This window comes from Triturus cristatus, chromosome 10 (assembly GCF_964204655.1).
Source record: "Triturus cristatus chromosome 10, aTriCri1.1, whole genome shotgun sequence".
NCBI classification, from domain to species: Eukaryota; Metazoa; Chordata; class Amphibia; order Caudata; family Salamandridae; genus Triturus; species Triturus cristatus.
In genome coordinates this window covers 834,093,864-834,117,901 of record NC_140593.1, presented here as the reverse complement: position 1 = coordinate 834,117,901, position 24,038 = coordinate 834,093,864, and the positions used below count along the sequence as shown (strand labels likewise).

General features: G+C 46.8%; 1 protein-coding gene across 2 annotated transcripts in view; it reads left to right on the top strand.

Annotated features, from left to right (window-relative positions):
* The window catches only part of SLX4 (SLX4 structure-specific endonuclease subunit), a 432,160-nt gene that overhangs the window by 223,851 nt on the left and 184,271 nt on the right, over positions 1–24,038 (top strand). For both annotated transcript variants that reach the window (XR_014969527.1, XM_085628449.1), the window contains exon 9: positions 14,741–14,835. Coding sequence is in view for 1 of the 2 variants with exons in the window: in XM_085628449.1 (XP_085484575.1) it covers positions 14,741–14,835 (95 nt within the window). In the remaining variant the exon portion in view is untranslated. The remainder of the gene's footprint in view (positions 1–14,740; positions 14,836–24,038) is intronic.

Here is a 24,038-nt window from a genome sequence, read left to right as displayed (position 1 = left end):
ATTCATTTTGGTTGTAGACCTGGGGAGATTAAGTGATTTGACCAGAATCACAGAATGTCGAGCTGAAGCAGAAACTCCAACCTGGTTCCCCAGTTGCAAAGTCTGCAGCTCTGGAAGTAACACCACATCCTCTCCCCTAAGTGCAACATTTAATCAAGTGGTCAACTGGATAAAGAAAATATGTCCTCATTTTAGTTTTTTAGAGTACTTACCATAATTTTGATGCAAATAAGACCCTCTCAATAATGTAATTTCTAAAGGAAAGGCTCTAGGTATTACAGTTTTGATTACATCAAGATGACGTCAGGCATTCCACACTTTTGTAATAAATATAGAATGTTATCAATCTAGTTGTTCATTAGGATACTGTTGAGAGGCAGAGGCCAGGGGCACGGACTCTGATAATTGAAGGCAGGTAGGAGGGTGCAGAGGCAACAATTTGACCACACTGGGCAGGCAGGTAGGGCAGTGGCAGCACAACAGACTATGGAGGCCAGTGGAAAGGTGGGCAGGGGCAACAAACCAACAATACAGGACTGGCAAGAGAGGCTGTGGCAATATAATAGACAATTGTGGGCAGAAGGAAGAGGCAGTGCTAGTACAACCATACAGGCCAACAGACCTGATTCAGCCAGGAAACTAAGCTCCAATGGGCTTTATTTGATCCGTCTCCTGTCTACAATCTCCTCTTTTTCAATGTAACTCAAAGGGAAAAGTCAATACCCCAGGTTTTTTTCAAAATCTCCCTCTTACCAAGTTCAAAATGTTCGCAAGTATGGTACATTGGATCATGGAAGGAAGGAGGAATTGGGGTAGGGACATGGAGTCTGATAACAGAGGGCAGGAGGGACATGGAGAGGTGCACCAAACAGGGCAGGCATCAGGGTTTGCAGCAGCACAATACACCACACAGGGCATGCGGGACGGGATTGCAACACAACAATCCATAGAAAGCAATAGGAAGGGGACAGGACCATGCACATGGACACTAGAGAACAGAGGGGAAAGAGGCAATGGTAGCTAGCTGATCATAATGGACAGACAGGAGAGAAAGCTTCAGCATAACAGACCATAAAGGGCAGGAGGGACGGATCAGTGGCATTACAATGGAACAGACAAGCCAGGAGGGAGGGAATAGGGGTCTGCACATGGAAACAGAGGGCTGGGGGCAAGGGGGCAGGGCAGGAGCAGCAAGATGACCATGGAGGTCAGGCAGGATGGGCACTAGAAACAAGACACACCATGGAGAGCAACAATGAGACTATGATGGCATACACACAGACCATGGAGGGAAGGTGGGAGGGGGTCAGGGGCAGCTAGCTGACCACACAGGGAAGGTGGGAGGGGCCGTGGCAGCACAGAAGACCATGCATGGCAAGCAGGAGGGTTAGTAGCAGCACAATGGCTATGATGGGCAAGAAGGAGGGTGCAGGGGCATGCAGAATGGACCATGGAGGATAGAAGAAAGGGTCAGGAGCTGGGCACAGACAAGAGAGTTCAGGGGAAGGGGCCTCACAACAGACCGCGTTGGGCAGGCAGGAGGAGCAGTTGCAGCACAACAGACCACGGAGGGCAGAAGGTTGTGGCAGTAAAATGGACGATGGAGGACAGGAGGAAGGGGATAGGGGCATTGCATATGGACAGGCAGGGGGGAGGTGGCAGGGACAGGTTACAGGTTACATACCAACAAAGTCAGTGTAGTGTCAACAAGGCACTTACCATCCAAAAGGCACGGGTCTCCAGAGTCGGAACCTGCCCAATACGTTATAGGGAGGAACACAGACCTAGGGAGGTAATACAAGTTATGTATGAAAGCCCTCACTCACCAACCTGGTTGGTGACATGCTTCATCATCGGGCTCCACTGGGTATGGCCGAGTGCCATCCCAGTGTGCTACAACGCCAGGTTACTGCGGAGCGGGATTTTGTGAGGTGACAGTGAATTTAAAATTCCCAATTAAGTCAAAAAAATATAATTTAATAGTTTTGCTAATTGGAAGAAATTAAAAAGGAGTGAGGGTCAAAAAAATAACAGACCGGATTCACTCCATGGCGGTCAACATGTTTCTGCCTTCATGTGTGTTCAACAGGCTTTCATCAGGACCAGAGTGGAAGTGTGGGAGCCCCGGTGGTATGAACACGCTAAGGTTCACCCTACCGTGGGCTGCTGTGTGAAAAAATATACATAAACAATTCAAAATCCGCCAAGTGGTATCGTGGTGGAGAGAAACGAGTTTACTCTATAATGAAGAAAGACATACAAACACAAGACAAAACATAAAAGAATTGTAAATGTGCGTGGTCAGTTCATTATAAGGCGCCACAGCTACAGGCTCAAACATAGTGCATGGATGGGACTGTGCCAGTAATAAGTACCTCAGGTGCAAAAAGTTGTGCTGTCCGTGCTCCTAGAATTATCCAGGTACTAGTGTCAGGGAAGTAAACCGGACTTAGCCTGAATAACGTGACTAGTACTGTATATCGAAACATACGTGGAGCCTAAATGCTACGTGAGAATCTAAAACAAATGAGGGCCGGGAAGTCATTGAACGTGGCCCGTGCATCATTCCTAGGAAGAAGAAATGCAAAAGGGTGGAAAAAGGTTCTTACTGTGAGGCAAGACCATTCGTCGCCTCAGGGATCCCGGGGTGGGGGTGCGAGCAATATGGCACACCCTAGAGAGGGAAGGAAAAGAAATGGCCACGAGCGGCTGGGTAACACGCACACTGGCCGTAAAGAACGGAAAACAAAACAATGAAGGGACGGGGTGCGGGAAGTTCACTTACGCCCTCGCTGCTCGGCACCCGATAGGAACCTGCAATGCCTCAAGCCACCGGGTCCAGGAAGTGAAGAGACCTGGAGCGAGGCACATATAAACAAAAGGAATGGGTAGGAAGGGAAAAGTAAGCCCTTCAATGATAGGGCAAAACATCCAAAGCTGTGCGGTGGTTGGCTGGGTCCCAGCCAATGGGATGTGTGGATCAAAAAAGTTCGCCAGGGAGGCTCGACTGCTGATTCCCGTGGCAAAGTCATCAATGAAAACTTTATGCGGTGTTGAAAGAACAAACATTTTCCATGCAGGCGTCACTAGGAATGTGTGCCTGGGTGGGTAGAAATTAAAATGCAGAGTAAACGAGCGCAGACGGGGAAGAAATGGAGCATGAGCTAAGTGCTCCAATGTAATGTCAATGCCAGTGTGGGAAACAGAATGTGCAGGAAACGCTACATGTAATGCAGGGAACCCCAAATAGTAAAGCTTAGCTGATCGTGTGAAGGGGTCCAACACAATCAAGCACATAGATGAACTATGTACTTGATAGATATGTTGTGGAACCACAAAAAGTGACCGACTAAGGTCAAACCAAATTCGTAAAAAGGCCTAAGCGGACTATCAATACACTGTAAGTGATGCAATCATGAGTACATGCTTAGAGTATGTTGACCCAGGGTATATTATCATTAAGACCCACGAGATTGGTACCCAGACGATACACCCATCTTTGTTCCTTCTCAAAAAGGATTTTTTGAGTGTTTCTGCGTGTTGTGATCTCTTCAATTATCGTCCAGTGTAGGTCATTAGTGGTATGGTTGGCAGACAGAAAATGTTCACTTAGTTTAGTAGTGACTCGTTTACATCTAATGTTGCTCCGATGTTCGCAAATGCGGAGTTTCACTTTTCTAGTGGTCATCCCTACATAGCGTAGACCACAGGGGCAAGTGATTAGGTAGATGACGTTAGGCGTGTTGCAATTGGTATGTCCTTTTTGGGTCCAGATCTTGCCTGATTCCAGATTCAGACAGGTAGTATGAGAAGTCAGGTGACATATACTGCAATCCGAGCACGGGAAATGGCCCGTAATCTTAGGAAGACCCCAAGCTTCTGTAATGGATCTTTGAGCAGTGTTAGTTTGAGTGATAGGGCGTGTCTGTGCCAGGCTGTTCCGCAGGCTCTGTGCTCGTTTGAAAGAGAATAAAGGTTTTTCCCATCTCCGGTTGTTGCTGTTGATAATTCGCCAGTGTTTCATGACGACTTTCTTCATGGCATTGGACAAGGTACTGTAAGTAGTGACGCATGTGAGTGGTATGGACATGGCGTCTTTGACAGAGTCCTCTAGAAGAACTTCTCTAGGTTGATTTCTGGCCCGTTTATAACTCTTGGAGAGAAGAGGGAAAGGATACCCTCTGGCTGTCATTTTAGAAGTTAGGTCACTGGATTGAGCCTTAAAATCTACCAAAGAGGTGCAGTTCCGCCGGAGGCGGAGGAATTGCCCGTAAGGCAGATTCTCCCTCAATGCACGAGGATGGAAGCTCGTGAACTCAAGAAGGTTATTTCTGGACGTAGGTTTATAGTGTGTCTTCGTGTGAAGAGATCCAAGTTTCTTAGTGATCAGAACATCAAGGAATACGACTTCATGAAGGTCATAGGTGTACGTGAATCTTAAGTTGGGATCCAAGGTGTTAACCCACTGAAAGAAGGTTTTGAGGGCGTTGATGTCGCCGTGCCAGATGAGAAGCACGTCATCTATATAGCGTCTCCATAGGCCTATGGAGGATAGATGAGGATTGGAATCAGGGAGAATGAATTTCCGTTCGAAATCGTACACATACAATCCCGCTACACTAGGAGCAAAGGTACTCCCCATGGAAGTACCCGTGGATTGCAGATACAGGTGTCCCTGGTATTCAAAAAAGTTCCTTTTCAAGCCCAGAGTTGCACATTGGATAATAAAGTTCTTAGATGTCCTGTACTCCCAAGGATGGGAATTGAGAGATTCCCCCAGGACCCGGATGGTCTCATCCTGGGGGATACTGGTGTATAAGCTCTCAATATCCAATGTGACCAAGATCGTGTCCTCAGAACATTGAATATTGTTCAATAGTTTGAGCAGGTCCTTGGTATCTTTGAGATACGTCGATGATTGTTGGACCAGAGGCTTGAGGAAATGGTCGCAGAACCATGATAATGGTTCCAGGAGAGAGCCAATCCCTGACACAATTGGGCGCCCAGGGGGAGGGAGTCTGCCCTTGTGGATTTTGGGGAGTGTATAGAAATATGGGGTAGTGCCCTGGCTCTCGGTGAGGAATCGTGCTTCTGGTCTGGTGATGATGCCTTCTGTGAGTGCTTCCTCGACTATCCTCTCGATCTGGTTTTTAAGATCATTAGAGGGGTCGCTAGGAAGAGGTGTGTAATTCTTGCGATCACTGAGGAGTCTACGGCACTCATGATCGTAATCAGCAGTATTCATCAGGACCACTGCTCCACCCTTGTCAGCCGGTTTGATGGTGAGATTTGGATCCTGGCGTAAAGAGTTGATGGCTCTGAATTCATCGGCTCTGAGATTCTTGAAAATGGGGGGGATATCCATATTCTCAATCTCAGTAAAAACAGCACGTTCAAAGGTTACGATTTCCACTGGTATAGTGTGTGGGGGAGGGGTAAACGTTGACTTAGGTCGCAGTGGTGTGTCACCTACATCAGAATCTACTAACTCTGAGGTGTGTTCCTCAAAGAAGGCTTTCAATTTCAATTTTCTAAAGAAAGCCGAGAGTTCACAATGGAGGCGGAATTTGTCGGGACGGGCTGACGGAACAAAACCCAATCCCTTTTCCAGTATTGCCGTCTCATGGGTAGTTAGTATCTTATCAGATAGGTTGACTATCAAGCTGTTGAGGTGCTCGGGCCTGCGATCGTTTGATCCTGTGGTTGTTTGCTCCTGGTGTGATTGCCCACCGGGTCGTCTTGTATCCAGTGGACCCTTTGGTTGGGCCCTCTCCGCCGCCCTTTGCCTCTTTGGCCTCTCTCTAAAAAAGGAGGCTGTGTAAAATGGTTTTGTGGATACATCGGGGCCGTGTACGCGGGGTTCCAGCCCATTTGTGGGTTGAATGGGTAGTGGAACTGCATCGGATGTGTCCCTATGATACCTTGTTGGGGAGGGAAATTCAACCAAGGTGATTGATTGAAGGGGGGGCGTGTTCTACCCCTTTGTCTACCTCTCCTCGCCTGTCTGAAGCTGTTATTGCTCGAGCCACTACTGTTCGATGAGTCCTCATCAGAGCCATAAGTGTAGGTCTCGATTTTTCGCAATGCCACAAAGGAGGGGTCTGCGTAAGGATAGGTTTTGTTAAATTCGAACTTTTTCAGATCTTTTTGAAATTGGTTCACCTTGCTTTGGGTCAGATTTTCCTTATATTCATTAATATCTTTATTGAGTTCATCTAGCCGTTTTTTGAACCCCGTTAAGGTGGCCTTGAATTGTGTCTCTGTTTGGGTGATTTCAATCATGATTGCCTCTGATAGTCGTACTGCTGTTTTTATAATCAAGACGAGCCAGTCTCGAGTGCAGTGCCATGCAATCATGGCCCATTCTTTTCTAAAGGTGGCATCCTCGAGGAAGATGCGGGGCGCATTAGTAACTAGTAAGCCCCTAGGGGCTGTATTAGTCCTCAAGTATTCAGTTAAGATTGTACCATGTAATATAGTACGTATACGGTTTTTCTTTAGTTCTGAAAGTTGTTCCCATTCACTAGCATATGTGACCGTCTGTGAGATAGTGGGATCTGCAAATAGGGAGGGACGTGCTAAAATGGCATCGACCTCAGAGTCAGAGAAAGTGAGACCGAGAGTGGCCATATTGTCAGCTTCCGGGAAACGATAAAGATAAATCAAGGAAAGCCCCCTTCGTATAAGGGAGAACAAAAGAGCTCTCACAGCTGTGCGCTGCCAAAATGTCAATCAACAACAGAAGAGGAAGGGTAATAACACGACTGGTCCCCTCAAGGGAAAGGTTACATACCAACAAAGTCAGTGTAGTGTCAACAAGGCACTTACCATCCAAAAGGCACGGGTCTCCAGAGTCGGAACCTGCCCAATACGTTATAGGGAGGAACACAGACCTAGGGAGGTAATACAAGTTATGTATGAAAGCCCTCACTCACCAACCTGGTTGGTGACATGCTTCATCATCGGGCTCCACTGGGTTTGGCCGAGTGCCATCCCAGTGTGCTACAACGCCAGGTTACTGCGGAGCGGGATTTTGTGAGGTGACAGTGAATTTAAAATTCCCAATTAAGTCAAAAAAATATAATTTAATAGTTTTGCTAATTGGGAGAAATTAAAAAGGAGTGAGGGTCAAAAAAATAACAGACCGGATTCACTCCATGGCGGTCAACATGTTTCTGCCTTCATGTGTGTTCAACAGGCTTTCATCAGGACCAGAGTGGAAGTGTGGGAGCCCTGGTGGTATGTCAGGTTACAGTCACCTGACAATGCTAGGCAGGTGGGAGGGGAGTGGCATCTCAACAGAACACTCAGAGTAGATAGGAGTGTCAGGTCCATGGAACATGGTGGGCAAAAAGGATGGGGCAGGGGCATGCACAAAGACATGGGAGGGCAGGGGGACGGAGAAAAGGGGCAGCAAGCTAAACACAGAGGCTAAGCAGGAGGTCAATGATGGGGCATATAATTTGGCAATGGAGGGCAGGAGGAGTGGACTGGTACATCATGCTAAATGGAGGGCAGTGGCAGCACATCAAACCATGCATGGCAGGAGGGAGGAGGCTAGTCCATGGATTCAGACAACAGAGGATAGGGAGGAGATGGATCGGGCAGCAAGCTAACTGTTCAGAGAAGGTGGGTATTAGGAACTTTATTGTTTTTAAAATGTGTGTCTGTGCGAACTACTTAAAATATGAACAAGTATGCAGCATAATCTCACTTTTATTCAGGAAGAAGAGGACGTTTGTATCTCCGGGCTCACTTGGCAGAAACACCCCCTGGCCCTCCACCCCCATCGCAAAATGTAAGGCCCGTGAAAAGGGTAGGTGAACGCAGTGTTAAATAGAATATAGTCCTGAGAGCACGATTGAAAATGAAAACTAGATATAGTGTATGGTATAAACTATGCACCAAAAAGTGTGATATAAGATGAACCGGGCGTGAAATAGAATATGCAATACATTGTGCGCAATGACAGATTCATTGGAGAGCGCGAGATAGCACAGGCACTAGCGTGTGCTATGCGATATTCGCCTTGGAGTGTAATATGCACAGGGCAGTGTTGTGTAACTTAACTAGTCTCTAAAGTTGTAATATAAAATATGTGCTGGGGAGTGTAACGTTGCATATGCACTGTGACAAAGATATGGATCCCAGATTGTAATATGTATGGCATAGCGCTGTGCGTTATAACATAGGCATCGAAGAAGGCACGTTAGATGGGGCAATATAACCTGTGCAAAGGCAAGTGTGGCATGACATATTCACGGGGTGGTTTTACAGTGCACATGGGCTAGAGAGTGTCATAGCATACGCACTAGCTGGTGGAACACAACACAGAGGTGTGTGGCACTCGGCGGGCACTGGTGGGTGTAACACAGCATTGGGCTCAGCCAGGAGCACGCTGTGACTCTCAAGTGAGGTTCGTCTCCTTTCCAGAGAGCAAAATAAAAAGTATTACGCATCCGACGGTGGATGTGTGTTTTATTAACCGTGAGGGGGGTTGCTTGCATCGTTTTGGTTGAATTTTTGTCAAATCCCCTTTGAATGGCTATGTGTGCGTGTGTATTAAATGTGCCCGTCAATAGCTACCCATGTTTGTATAAATAAACGACAAGGGTGTCTACTTGGAGTGTACCCACCGGCAGGGGCGCCGGGTTTAGGGACGTTAGGGCGTCAGACACGTCAGAGCTTCACTAGCAGTGTAAATACATTACACGTGGATTCATTGTATGCATAGTCGCATTTTAATGAATATCACGGAAATCGTCATGGTGATAGGTACGTACGGTTTGTTCAGCATGTCCTAGGTGTTTCTATAAATATATATATTTTTTAAATAATAAAAAACAAAGGCCGTCCCCGGGGGATGGGGTCCCCGGGGCCATAAGTGGCCTGAGGAGGGGGGCAACGCAGTCCCCCTCCTAAAGAATAAAAAAAATAAAAAAAGGCCATGCCCCGGTGTTTGGGGTACCCAGGGCCAATAAATTAGAAAAAGAAGTTGGGCCACCCAGCCACCCTTCTTTAAAAAAAAAATTAAAGACCGGCATCGCGCCCCCTGGCGAGTTGTAAGTTGGGGAATTAATTCCCCTTCAATACTGAGGGTCCCTGAGGGCCAACTAGCCCAACAGGTATCTCTTATGCGCAAGGGAGCTGCATTGCAGACAGGTGTTCTGAGGCCACGCCCCTTTTTACACCTCTCTGCAACGCAGCTCTGTGGCGCTTACTGGAGGTACCTAGTGGGCTAGTTTGACCCTAGGGACCCTTAGGATTCAAGGGGACTTAATCTCTCAACTTAGAACGGCTACAGGGCGCGTTTACACAGTGGTGAAGGGAGGGGACGGGGCCTGAGGTGACGTGTGCAAACACGCCCTGTGGTGCGTTTTAAGTTGGGGAAATAATTCCCTTTCAATCCTGAGGGACCCTGGTGGCAAACTATCCCACCAGGTGCTTCCAGTAAGCGCCACTGCGCTGCGTTGCATAGAGGTGGTGCAGGCCGTGCCCCTTATTACACCTCTCTGCAATGGCGCTTACTGGACGTACCTAGTGGGCTATTTTGCCCCTAGGGACCCTCAGGATTGAAGGGGACTTAATCTCCCAACTTAAAACGGCCACAGGGCGTGTTTACACAGTGGGGAAGGGAGGGGACGGGGCCTGAGGTGACGTGTGCAAACACGCCCTGTGGCCTGTTTTAAGAGGTAGTTTTAATCCCCCTGCCCTATTATATACTAGGGGCTTACATCGGAGGTCATGCTAATCACAGGGGGACCCCAACGCATAGTGTTCCCTAGTGTATGTAGGTGTTTTCACTGTATTCTAAGTGTCTTTTAACATAGCACTGGCTCTAGGACTGGTTAGTCAGACTCAGTTACCACCAGTATCTGTCTGAAAAAGGTGAGGGTACAGGATGATTTTGCAACAAGGCTTCTTTCTACTCTTCTGTTTGTTCTTTCTGCACGTTATCCTTCTTCCTGCATTTTTCTTCGTCTTTGAGGACTTCTGTTGCTTCTTTCTGCATTTCTTTTTTTTCTTTCTGTGCGTATTTTCTTCTTTCTTCACATGTCCTATCTCTGTAGGCATAGTTAGAAATTAACTTTTAAAAAACCTTTGAAATTCACTGAAAAAACCATAGGTTTCAGGCACGTTATAGTTAGGAATTATCATTTAAAAAACCTTAGAAATTCACTGAAAAAACCATAGGTTTCAGGGGCGTTAAAGTTAGCTGGACTTTTCACTTGTGCAAAACCATTGAAATTCCCCCGTTATAGTTAGTTCAGCTAACTATAACTCGCGCGCCTGCAATGCACTGCTGATGACGTCACATATTACATCACCCATGACATGGTCAGTGACATCACTCATGACATCACTGATGACATCATCCAGTGAATGTGTGTTTTTCTGAAAATTAAATATGTTTATATATGTATATCTCAAGGTCGATGGAAGAATAAATGGGTATATAAGTGTCTAAATGGATGATTTGTTTTTTAAAACAATTTCAGTGAATATATATATATATATAAGAATTGTGGTCCGTGCTCTTTTTCCGTGGCTGGCGGCAGAATCGCGGAGTGTAAGAGTGCTTGCAAATATATATATATATATATATATATATATATATATATATATATATATATATATATATATATATATATATATATATATAAAATATATATATATATATATACATACATACATACATACATACATACATACATACATACATACATACATACATACATACATATTATTTTAAACAGTGCTCCGGGCGGGACAATTTAGTGCTAATGCCTATCATAAACATAGTCCTGGAGGAGAACTAAGATTACAGGTAAGTAACTATTCTTTCTTCATGGACTGCTGCCATCAAGCTTCTGCTTTGCTGATTATGTTTTTATTCTGCTCTGTGGTGAATTATCCTTAATCATATCTCAAGCGTGTATGCCTTTAAAGGCGCCATAGTGCTAACTGATTAAGACCACCGGAGAAACGACTAAGACACTCTGTTTTTGGGTACCAGCTCTTCAGCTACATGTATAGTTCTCAATGTTGGTCCTAGCCATACAGTAATGTTGGCACGGAGAACCTGAGGCTTGCATACTGAAATCGAAACAGACATTTGCAAGTTCATGTGTTATTTTCATCAATGTGTCTGAACATGCACTCCGAATATGTGTCTGTATTATGGATTGAAATGAGTGTTCTGTTGTGCTATGACGGAAGGATAGACCAGTGAACTCAAATCACTTTTGCACAATGCAAATCAATAAATACCTGATACTTCTGTCCAACGGTAGCCATTGCAGATGAGCCAGACATAAGGTGAAATGTTGGTGGCGAAGGCAAGTCAATGTTATGTGCCTGATATAGAGTTAAGTGGCAATTTTTTCAATTTGTTGCAACATGCTGCTTAAGTAGGATTAATAAGCTCTTTTTCCTCCACCATGGCGATAGTAATATGTAGGATATTCAGCTGTTATGTTATTCTCTGTACATAAAGATTTCATTAAAAATTGGAGGATTTTACAGCTACTACTGAACAAATCACGTTGTGTTGATGTTCTTTAGTCCAACCAAGATGCAACAGTGGCTTTTGTAATGAACTGTTTTTTAAAAAAAAATCTGGTTGCATAGGTTGCAAAGGTTCTAAGAAATTGTGAGACCAAAGATGTTTATGACAGCCACATATTAAGACTGTGGTTTTGTTACTTAAATTGAAAAAAATGCCTGCATCTAGGAGTCAATTATAGTAAAGCATGTAGGCATATTTTGGCCACTTATGAAATGCTAGCTGTTGATTTTCAGGATGACCTTTGATTCAACAGCTTGTGTACAAAACTGAAGCCTATAAAATTTGTCAAGAGTAGGAAGACATTAAACATAGAGGTGTAAGAAGGGTGATGCTATTTAGGATTTTGTACTCTGCAAGTCAGTGAATGCAGGCCAGATGAGATGGGTTGGAGGCGTCTGATTTAGAGGCTCACACCATGAATAACAACTTAAGTGTCAATATAACACATTGAGATATTATCCGTTTGAATACTATGCCGATGAATAGTTAATCACAGGTAGAAATCCACCACTATTGAATTTCACAGCTGCAATCTATAGATTAATTGCATTTTGTGCTAATAAAACAAATTTCAAAGCTTCCCCTTCAATCCAAAAATTAAAATAGGTTGAATTCAAACAGGATTCTGTTCCCTGAGAAAAATATCCATCAGGCTACTTTATTTTCCAATCTCTTGATATTATACATCTTTGTGTCTGGGGGAATTTACTCGATAGTTTATAATTTAAATGTGCATTGTTGGCATATAAATGTTCCTGTTTAATTTCACAGGAGTGTCATTTTGTAAAGAATGTTCCTTTATAATATAATGCATTACACCTACTTTAAACTGTTATCTCAGTACAGCTTTCTAAACAGTTTTATCCTGAATAATAATGACCTAAGACAGATTGTGTTAATGCATAGTCCACTTGCTGTGTAGTAAGTCAAATAGTTAAACTTGTATTTAATCACACTTCTGTTCATTCCTGTTTATTTCTTCTATAACACAATTGCCAACTTTCAAATAATTTCGGCATCAACAATAATTAAGAATGATCAACTAAACGTTTAATCATCTGTGAAATATTGCTTATGCTTTTAAGTGCTGACATGATTTTGACCTCACCAAATGGCAGCACTAGCATCTCTATGCTTCTCAGCTATATCTGCTACCCTGGCGTCTCTAAACCTCCCCTCTGTCTAAGACTCACCCTAACTTATTGTGCTTTCAGGGTCTTTTCATAAATCCTCAACAGTCTCACTTCCCTTTAACTAACCCTTTCCATCATATTTAATATTAGCAGTGGCAGACCCGCACTGTCTCTTGTCAAGCACAACTGGTGTTGCCCATAATTTGTCCAGTTCATTATGCTGCCTGCTTGGGTATTCATGACCATCCAGTTCACTTGCTTACATTTGCATTTTGCTCCTACCTCATCCCCACTAAGTCTGCACAGCATTTTGAAACTTGATGTTCCACCTATAGAAGGTGATTCCCCAGGGTAGCTGGGCTACCTTCTATTATTTTTGTGTAAACATTGTCGCAGTCCAGCATATTCCTCTTCTAGTAACTTTGCAGTCAAGACACTCTACTGATGCCTGTACTTCTCCCAAAAATCCTCCATATCCGATCATATTATCCTTGAACATCACGTCCTTCAGAACCACAGTTTTCATGCCCTCCCCATGATGGGGCTTCAGGTATCTTTTATGGTGAGCGGGTCAGTCAAGTTTATTTGTATGCTGTGACCCATAACTATTGGACAAAACATCAATATATGTAATTTATAATCAACTATTTAACAATCAGGTAGAATATAATTTATGAAAAGCATAAAACCAAATGAATAATTATTAAAGTCAAGCTTTTCATATATCATACCTACAGTATAATATAGTTTAATGCCGTGGTTAGAGAAGGTTGATTGCATATGTTAGGTATTTCATATGAACTTGAGCCTTTCATATATAAAAGGGAGGAAAGAAGCTGTTTTTAGTCCACAATCTGGGTATCTGAAGAGGCTTCACTCGGTTCTTTTTAAGCAGACTAGATAAGGCTCAGAAATAAAACCTCTGCTGTTCACACCTTCCCAGATATGCACAGAATGTTTTTGTCTGTGGCTTGCAATGTTCCCCCCCCCCAATTTTTAGTCACAATAACTAGGAACATAATTTGCTGTGCGAGAGATAGAAAAGCTATATACAGTCAAGAGATGCTTCTCACAGCGATCCGCTTGTGTTCTGCAGGACTGAATCATTGTGCTAAACAAGGCCTTTACAAGAACCGTGTTCTCTGCTCTCTGCCATTAGATTGGTTTCATCTCCAAAATGACAGATTAGACCTTCTTGTTTCGGCGTAACTAGAATTTCCTAAAACAAGTGCCTGCGAAAACATGGTTTCTTTATGGATTCTTTTTGCAAGTTGGGCATTTCACCCCATGTTTATCTCAGGTGGTTTTTCTGGGTAGTTGAACAGGCTACTACAGTCTGTGGGTAAACTTAGAAAAAAAAAGATAATCCGGATTTAAAACTATCAATATTTTATTGTAATATGAATCATCAACTCCATTTTTTCTGGTTGTAGCCTTAAAAATTATTAAATAGTATTAGCAAGTCCAGCAAGGGTTTTGACACCAAAATCCACATTAGTGGCAAATTAGAAAGATGTGATGCATTCACAAGATAGTTTGGGGTTATTGGCTTGATTACATTACAAGCCTAATGTTTATTGAAAATTGAGTCGGCTTACCAGAATCTGTTTAATTAAATTGCCTCATTCGCTACATTGGACTTGAGTATTCCTAAACTTCATTGAATTTTTGTAGACCAAATCTATTTATGCTGTCAAACACATTTTAAAGGCCTGATAAAACAATGTTAGTAAAACATTCTTTAACGTTTTGTGTTTTTGGTATGTAGAATGATCAGACTTAAACAAGGACAGATGAGCTGTGTGGTGATCGGGGTTTAGGAGCCATGGGAATGGCAAAGCCACCCAGTGTTACACTATGTGGCTGAGTCTGCTTGTCCTCAGCCCACTAATGTGCTATTAGACGTATCCCCTACTACTGGCAAATGCCTTACACTGTCATGATGGAATCAAACGTTTTGTTAAGGAATCAAAGACACTGCATGTTGGAAATGGAAAGGTTGATACAAACTTAATGTTTTCTCTATCCTTTTTTTCAGGAAAAGAATCTGTGGTCAGTGATATTACACCAAGCGGCTTTGTGCCATCTCCCAAGCAGAGTAAGATGAGAAGGAGCAGCTGCCATCGCGCACCAGTAAGTGTTGAAAAGTTTGTTTTGTGTGCCTCCTCCATCACAAAAGAGAGATTCTTGTTTTTCCTTCCAGCAGTGCCATTCCTGAGATGTATGAATGTTATGCTAAGGTATGGTTAAAAAATAGGCAAGCAGGTACACCACTATGCATGCAAGGACAAACCATTTTGATTTAGGGCGGATGTATGAAGACACAGTTTTGCGATACCCTAATTGTGGATCCTTGTGTTTTGCAATTAGGTAATCTCAAAAAGCTTGTATGAAAGTGTTTTGAACACTTTCTGCGATTTCCAGTGGGTCACAAATGACCTACCTCAGAAATCTCAAAAATCACAAGGAGAATGGCCTGCTGAGTGAGGTTAGCAGACCACCATGTCTGTGATTGCTCAGCCTGGCACACGGGTAGATTGATTGCGCTCGTCCTACTATGGACAGGACACCACACTCTGAGGTGTTTTATGCTGAGAGTATCGTGGAAGCCAGCGTCATCACCTAGTTAGGTTACCACTTGACGGGACACCATGCTCGCATTTAAGGTTAAGGGTAGGTAGGAACTTCTCCACCAATCCTCAACGTGTAGATAGTTTTTTAGGTCCTGACGAAATGCACAGTATCTTTTGAACACACTGCGTGAAACATGTTGACCACAATTGTAGAGTAGAGCATTGCTCCCCTGGATCATTGGGCCAGCGAGCAGCCTCTTTTTTTTATTTTAATAAGGTGGATAACCACTCCATTAAAATTCCCTCTGTGCATTATCCAACCTTTTTTAGAATCACTTTTTTACATCTACACTTCCCCCTAGGGCACTCACACCCACGGCACCATACGGCAGGAACAGAAGATCTCCGCTAAAGAGCCCCTCTATGGGTGCCCGTCGGGTATTGCACCGCCGACCCGACGAGGAGCGAGTCCATATGATGAAGCATGACACCTAGCTTGCTGGGTGTGTGAGGACTCTAGTTCCGTTAGGGAGGATCCCCCCCCCCCTTTTGTTTCCTCCTTCTCACGTTGCTCCATTTCCTTTGGGGAACTGTGTACCTTCCTTTGTATTCAGTATTTGGGCACTGTACGCTGGACCCCGTTAAAAAGCCTTCCTAGTCCCTCCTTTTGTTCAAGAATGCTTTTAAATAAAGCAATTTTTTTTTTGTAAAGCTGCCTGTTTTCCTTAAAGGAAAACGGGATTCTTTACAAAAAGAAAAATTTAATGTTTTCCTTTCATTTTTCAAGAGCAGGCAGTGGTCCATGGGACCACTGCCTGCACGTAAAAATGCTTTAACAAACATTCCCAAAGGGGAAGGGGTCCTTTGGGTACCCCTTCCCATTTGTGAGTGTGTTACCACTTGAAGTAGGTATTTCGGTTGCAAAACATTCATACATAGTGATGCGATTCGGTATTAGGAAGGGACGCCCTAAACACGCTCCTTCCTAATACCGAATCGCGAACCCAAATTGCGATTCGGTAATAGGTTACCGAATCACAATTTTGGTTTAATACATGTGAAAAGCGTTTTTTTGCATTCGCAAATCTAGAATAGGCCTGTTTGCGACCTCAAAAAGGCTTTATACATGTGGTCCTTAGACTTTAGTGTACTTGTAGGAAATCATATCAGCCATTCAGTGCATCAGTCCCCAGAGATGAAGTATAAATGGTGATTTTAGACGCAAGCACTATAAGTTGTGCACCAAAACTGTAGTCGGTTGATCCTTCATCAGCGTCTTCCTCATCTTCTGGTTCATGTGGAGTTCCACTATTTAGAATTATTGTCCAGTGTCACTAGCACTTTAGTTAAGACTATAAAGGGATACTGTAGTTGTGCGTGATACCCAATTACTCCTTGCTATTACAAGTAGATGATCATACAATGTGTGTAGTATGTAAGCTTTATGTTGATGTGATTTTCATAGAACACTGGTGTGTGTGGGATTTGGGTGAGATTGCTTTACGGAAATCAAGATTTGATGGAGAGTGACTGGGGTTGAGAAAGGGTGGGGATATGTAATTTGGATGGTGCTAGGCAGCACACTATAGTTTGTTTGTACCTTTTCACAGAGTAAGGCATAGGTACGTAAATTGATTTACCCCGAATCACACATTTTGTGATTTTTTTTTTCTTTATTTAAAAAAAATATATTTTCATTTACATTTTCAACCAAACAACCAACGTGTTACAGATGGTCACTCTCGCACCCAAATACCCTCCCCCACCCGCCTTCCATAGCATCTTTTCCATGACATAAACCCACCAATGAATCAGCTCTGGAGCCGGTGACATATTTGGGAGTCTACCCCCTTCTCTGCCTGTCCTTCCCCATAGACTTTTACACATGCCCCATAGCATTCCATCCCCGACCGCAGTAAGGTTCGAAGAAGCCCACCCCTCGCTATTCAGGGTCCAATTTCCCATCCAGACCATGATACCTCCTCCATTTCCCCCATACCTTACGGAACTTCCGGGGACACCCTCTCGCTGTATATGTAACCCTTTCTGCCGCCATGTAGAGGTCCATTCCCCGTCTCCATTCATCCAGCTGTGGGGGAAACGCTGCCCCCCAGGCGCGAGCCACATCTCTTTTCGCCACCACTAACGCCAAAAATGCAAAAATAAGTTGTGGGCGACTCAAGTCAACATCGTGGCATATTACCAGCAGTACAAATTTAGGGTCATGGGGAAGTGTACTCTCAAGCACCTTACTCAACTCTCCCATTATTTTTGACCAGTATGTGTGGATGACGGGGCAGTCCCAGATGGTATGGTAAAAGTCCCCCTGTGGAAGTCTGCATCGCAGACAATTGGGATCACTTGCCAGGCCTATTCGGTGAAGACGAGCCCTGTCAAAGTATACCCTGTGTAGTATTCTGTATTGGATGAGGCGGAGGCGAGATTTGATCGCAACCTCCCTATAATGCATCAGGGCAGCCTCCCAATCCACTGTGTCCATCGCGCCCACGTTATGCTCCCATGCTTCTCGTAATTTTCCTAGTTTGTCTGGCATATTATTGTTCAGGGTTCTATATGTCAAAGATACTGTCTTGTTGGGTATCCGTTCTTGTAGTAAGCGACCCTCCAGCGGGGCATATTCCGGCAGGGGTTCAGAGAGCACGGTCTCTTCCCTCCACGCATGTCGTAGATGGGCGTACTTGAAAATTTGGGTGGGGTGTAGCCCGAACTCCCGCGCCAGAGCCCCGAAGGCTTTAAGTTTCCCCTTTGCCACCACATCCCCCAGAGTGGAGATTCCAATGTCATCCCAGCCCCTAAAGCCCTTAAGTTTGTGAAGTTCCCTCAACCAGGTGCAATTCCATATCGGTGTTTGTTTAGTCGGTTTACGCGTCCATCCTATGGCCTTAGTCGCCCTGTCCCAAATCTCAATGATTATTTGCGTGGCCGGCAGGAGGTGTCTCCTACCCGGACCCCCATATAAATAAAACAGACAGGAACGTCGTGCCATGGTGTCCCTTTCCAATCTGTAGGTGGGGTGATCCGCCGGGGCATGGAGCCAATCATTCACCGGCTCTAGATGTTCCGCCCAATAGTAGACCTTGATGTCCGGTAGGGATATCCCGCATTATACTGGTTTCGCTGCAGTGTACTTAACGCAATCGTAGGTTGTTTCCCTAGCCATAGCAGCGAACAAAGCTATCGTCTGAAACATCTGTCGAGGGAGATGGAAATATTCATTTTGGAGGGCGTACAGGAAGCGGGCAGCACTATCATTTTAAACATGGCGGCTCGGCCAAGTATTGTAAGGGGGAGCGTTTTCCAACGTAGAGCATCTATTGTAAAATTCGTTATGACTCGCTAAATGTTTTTTTGGTAGGAGAGATTTCTGTCTGTGGTTATATAGATCCCCAGGTACGTGAACCCTGTCTGCATAACCAGGAGAGACCCTGGGAGAGGGGGGCATATTACCTCCGGTCGCGGGCTATACAGAACCGACTTTTGCCAATTAATCGTATACCCCGAGAAGGTGCCATATTTGCCCAGGAGCCTAAATAGTGTGGGGATCGTGCTTTCCGGTCGAGTAACATACAATTGGATGTCGTCCGCATATAGCGAAATCTCTTCTTCCGCTAGGTCTGTCTGCGTGATTTGGAACCCCCGTATCTCCTGTGTCTGTCTGATCTCACAGGCCGCAATTTCAATGGTGAGGGCGAACAGTAGGGGGACAAAGGACACCCCTGTCTGGTTCCCCTTCTAATGGGGAAGTCCTCAGACAATATCCCATTCACTTTCACTCGAGCGCAGGGGTCCGCATATAGATGTCCCACCCAGTGTCTGAATTTGGGGCCGATATACCGAATTTAGCCAGGACCGCCTCTACAAAGGGCCAGTGGACCGCGTCAAACGCTTTTTCCGCGTCTAAAGAGAAAAACATATGTGGGTCCTCACGGTCGTGTATCGTCATAAGCCAGTTTTGGGTCCGCTGTAGATTCTGTTGGGTCGCCCGATCTGGCAAGAAATCTGTTTGATCTTGGTGCACCAGGCCCGAAATTACTTGGCGTAATCGGAGGGCCAGTATCGTCGCCAGGAGTTTAACCTCTATGTTGAGGAGGGAGATTGGGCGATACGACGCGCACTCCTCGGGGGGTTTTCCCGTTTTATGAATGGGGATAATTGTGGCCAGTTTGAGGTCCAGTGGAAAGGCACCCTCTTGGGCCGCATCCCTGAACAAAGCCAACAGGTGCACCGCCAGGAGGTCTGCCCCTTTCCTATAGAATTCCACTGGGAGTCCATTCGGGCCCGGGGACTTACCAGGGCGCAATTTTGAAATTGCCTCTTTAGGTTCGGTCACCGATATGTCAGCTTCTAAATCTGCTATATTCTCTGCCTCCAGGTTCGGAGTCTGAACAGTGGCTAGATATGCTTGTATCTCCTCCGGGGTAGCTAGGCGTCTGGCCGCATAGAAATCCCTAAAGTAGGAGGCAAAAGCTTGCACTATTTGTGCATCTCCCCTATGCATCAGTACCTGGGAGTCCACTATACATTCAATCCAGCGGGTGTCAAGTTCCTTGCGGCTGAGCCAAGCAAGTAGTTTGCCAGATTTATCCCCGACATCATACAGCCTATGGAGGGTCGCCTGCGTCCTAGCCTCCTCTGTCATGTGGGCTCTCTAGCGTTGGTGGGTATCAGTCAGGAGCCGAAGTACCTGCGAGTTGCGCCCTTTCATATACCGTCCCTCCAATGTCAGGATTTGGGCTTCCATGGAAGCTAGCTCCTCTCGCACTTTCCGCTTCTCCCAGGCTATTCGATTTTGTGCCCTATCGCGGAGTAGCGTCTTATATGCCTCCCACACTATCACGCCGGACTGCACTGCACCTACATTTTCCGCGAAATACACTTTTGTGTCGGCCCGTAAGCCCTTTAATATCTTGGTGTTCTCAAGGTCCCAAGCTGTCAGCCTCCAATTACCACTGTTTGCCCTGGTCCCCCCTCCCGTCCTAACCGTCAGTGGGGAGTGGTTAGAGATGCCACATGCCATGTACTCCGCCTCACAGCCAGTGCCCGCCGTGGGAGGAAGACATAGTCCAGCCGGGAGTGCGTCTTGTGTGCGCCAGAGTAGTATGAGTAATTGCGAGTGTCTGGGTGTAGATACCTCCATATGTCTGTCAATCCCAGCGTGTTCATCACCACAGCCAGGTGCGTTGTAGTGGGGTGGTCGGTACGGTTCCCTGAACGGTCCATAGGGATGGACATGACGTTGTTGAAGTCACCCCCTATGATATGAAGTGTGTCCGGGGTGGCAAGCAGGATATCAGTCAGCCCACAAAGGGTCCTGTCCTGTAGCTTCGGAGGGGCATAAACCGAGACTATGGTAACTTTCCGTCTACCCCATGTCCCTGTCACTCCCACATATGTGCCCTGGGGGTCTGCCCACGTTCGGACTATCTTGAAAGGGGGAGATTTCCTAAGTATGATTGCCACCTCCCGGGAACCAGCAGTGAAACCTGCGTGTGCCAATACAGTGTAAGCTCCTCTCGCCAGGAACCTACACTTCGTGCCCTTAAGGTGGGTCTCCTGCAATAGGACCACATCCGGGTGGGCCCGCTTTTTATATGTGGATACCAGCCCCCTCCTGATTTTATCCCCCATCCCATTCACATTCCATGTGAGTATCCTGTAGGTACCGGACTCCATCCCAGCAGCAGGGGGGGCTACACTCATTCACGGGGGCATAATAGTGGGTGGTCAAAGTATAACCCGGGTGGGAAGAGTAGATTAGCGCGCGTGTCAGAGTGACCATATGACTGCCTGCACACAACAAACGTAAAAAGAAACAAATCCCTAACTGTAGAACTCTTGTTCCCGCCTCCCCAGCCCCCTATCCACCTCCCGAGGTCGCATCCCCTGCCAGTCGCCGGGAGTGAACACTAGGATGGTGGAGGTTTATCGCCCTCCTAGTCCCACGTACGCCACAAACTCCAACTCCCTCAACGAACCCAGAAACCTATCAGAGGAACAGATGAGTGAAGAGGAAACAAAGACAAAGATATAGAACCAAGGAAGGACACTCCTGCTAAGACGGCCGATTCGCTACGGGTCCAAGTCTGCAGCCACACCTGGGCTGTCGCCTGTGGCTCTGCGGGTGTCCTATATGTCTCTGCCTGCTCCGACAGAAATAACGAAGAAAGAAAGAGGAAAGAAAAATAGAGAGAACAAAAGGGGAGGGGTGAAATATCCAGCTTGTCGGCTCCGGTATATCAATCCATTCCACGGTCAACTCTGCAGACCACTCTTCATGAGTGGGAATCCGGCAGTTCTCCCTGTGACACTGTAGCCTTCTCCGTTGCGTCCCGTTCCATCGCGAGGATCTCAGCCGCCAAAGGGTGCATGGAGGGATCCACAGCCTCTTCCTCGTCGGAGGTAGAATCTCTAGTTTCTTTCTCAGTGTCCGGTTGGAAAAGGTTAGGAAGGTGGAGCGTGTGTACGCCTGCTGAGAGCCGTGAGTCCAAGGAGCTTCCACTGCGTTGTCTGGTTCGACCTGTGTCTTTGGGAACGTATGGAGTCGTCTCCAAGAGTCTTCCCCTACGTGATTGTCTCGGTCGGAGGGAGCGCTGTGAGCCCGGAGACCGTCTGGCTCCCCTTCCCAAGGACCCCTCGTCGTGCATCTGCGCTGCCTCACGCCCCAGTGCGGGGCGTTCCTCCAGCCAGTGCCAGGCCTCCTCTGGAGTCTGGAAGAAGTGGGATTTGCCCATGAACAGGACTTTAAGTTTCGCAGGAAAGAGTAGCATGTACTGGATCTTATGTTCCCGCAATTTGGCTTTGACTGAATCGAATGTGCGGCGCTGCTTCTGCACCTCCCTGCTATAGTCTGGGAAGATCAATATGTGTGTGTTCTCGTGTCGGATCTCCCTGATCTTTCTGGCTTCCCTCAAAATCATATCTCTGTCGAGAAAGTTCAGAAAGCGCACTATCACAGGCCGTGGCTGTTCCCCAGCAGGGGGCCGGGCCATCAGTGCCCTATGGGCCCTTTCTATTACAAAGCAAGTTGAGAATTTGTCGTTCGGGAAGGTGCCCTAAAAGCCACACATGTAGGAACTCGGGCATGTTCGTTCCTTCAATTCCTTCTCTAAAGCCCACAAAACGTAGGTTATTGCGGCATGCTCTATTTTCAGCATCGTCCACCTGCCATAATAGATCTTTGTGGGAAGATTGCAGGTCCACCACTCCTTTGCGTAGGTCTTGCAGTGTGTCCTCTGTTACGCCCAGCCGGGTCTCCGTGACTCTATCTGCCAGAATCCTAAGATCTTGTCGCAGAAGCGACACCTCCGCGCCCACTGCACCTATCTCTCCCCGTAGTACCTCTCTGGATGTGTTGATCGCTTGAAGGAGGGTATCCGTATCCGAGCGAGGGGTCGGCGGTCCTCGGGAGGTGGGGCAAAAAAAATTTGCAAATTGATCCATCTTGCCTTGGAGAGGCGACCTTGGTTCCCTGTCCTTGCCCATGGTAGATGGTGCTGGGCCTGGTTATGGAAAGGGTTCTCGCTCCGGGCAATGCTGGTCCAGGCCAGTGCGCAGCAGTGTCTCAGTCTCCCCTGGCGGGTGTCACGCAGTTCTCGTTGGTGCCCCACTGCTGTATGCGCACCTCCTCCACTGGAGCTCACCAACCCACATCAATGCCCCACAAAGCAGCGTATATCTGCCAGTAGCTGCTATGTTGCTATGGGCTTCCCAGGTTCCTACCCCTGCTGGGGGGCTCACTTCCCGCCCCTAGCCCCGTGTGGGGCCCGTGCACCTCCAGGCCCCAGAGGCCTCACTGGGGGAAGTCTCCGACCAGCCGTTCCATCAGTCAGCCCAGGTGCTGTTGATCTGTCTCAGCTCCTGCGTGCTCATGTAGACAAGGGGCAGAGGGGAGCAGGTCGAGATCCTCTCTCCCACAGTTTCTTTCCGGCCTCACCTCCCCTTCACAGTCACTCTTAACCCAGCCTCTCCTCACCGGTACTCGTTGCCCGCCCTGGGGGCCGTGGTTCTCCCATAGGTTACCTCCCTTCACAGCCTCTCACTCACGATCATCTGCTGCAACACCGCGCCCGACCGGGGGTGATCACTTCCATCAGGTGCTCCCAACGCCTATATCTCCAGACCGTCCTCTCAACGCTCGTGGCGCTTCTTCCAGGCAGTTGGCCGCTATTATGGTGGTAGACCCTGTCGTCTATCTCCACTTCAGGGTCCAGATCTCCGTTACGGTCCTGGATACCCTCGGGGGGGGGGAGGGGAGGGACTCGCTCTTCCGATGCTGGTCTGAGCCTCTCTGCAAGCTTCAGGGCCTCACTCCGTCAGGTCCGTCTCATACAGGTGCGGGAAGGGAGCTCGACCCCCCCCAGCACCCGCCCCCTCGAGCCTCGGTCACAGAAAACTGCCGCTTCCGAGACTCTGGGTGCCCCAGCCTCACGGCGGTCCTCTGCTTCGTTGCAGCGCCACTGATAGTTGGCAGGCTGTTGGGAGAGACAGGCCCATTCGCCCGCCCGTCTCCGGATTCACGGCCGCGGGCCGCAGGCTTCTGCAACAGACCGGAACCCCTCCAAAAAATCTGCCGCTTCTGATACTCTGGGTGCCCCAGCTTCAAGGCGGTCCTCAGCTTCGTTGCGGCGCCACTGATAGTTGGCAGGGCAGTGGGAGAGACAGGCCCGTTCACCCGCCTGTCTCCGCATTCACAGCTGCAGGCCTCCGTAGCAGACCGGGACCCCTCCGGTGGTGGGAGGGGGC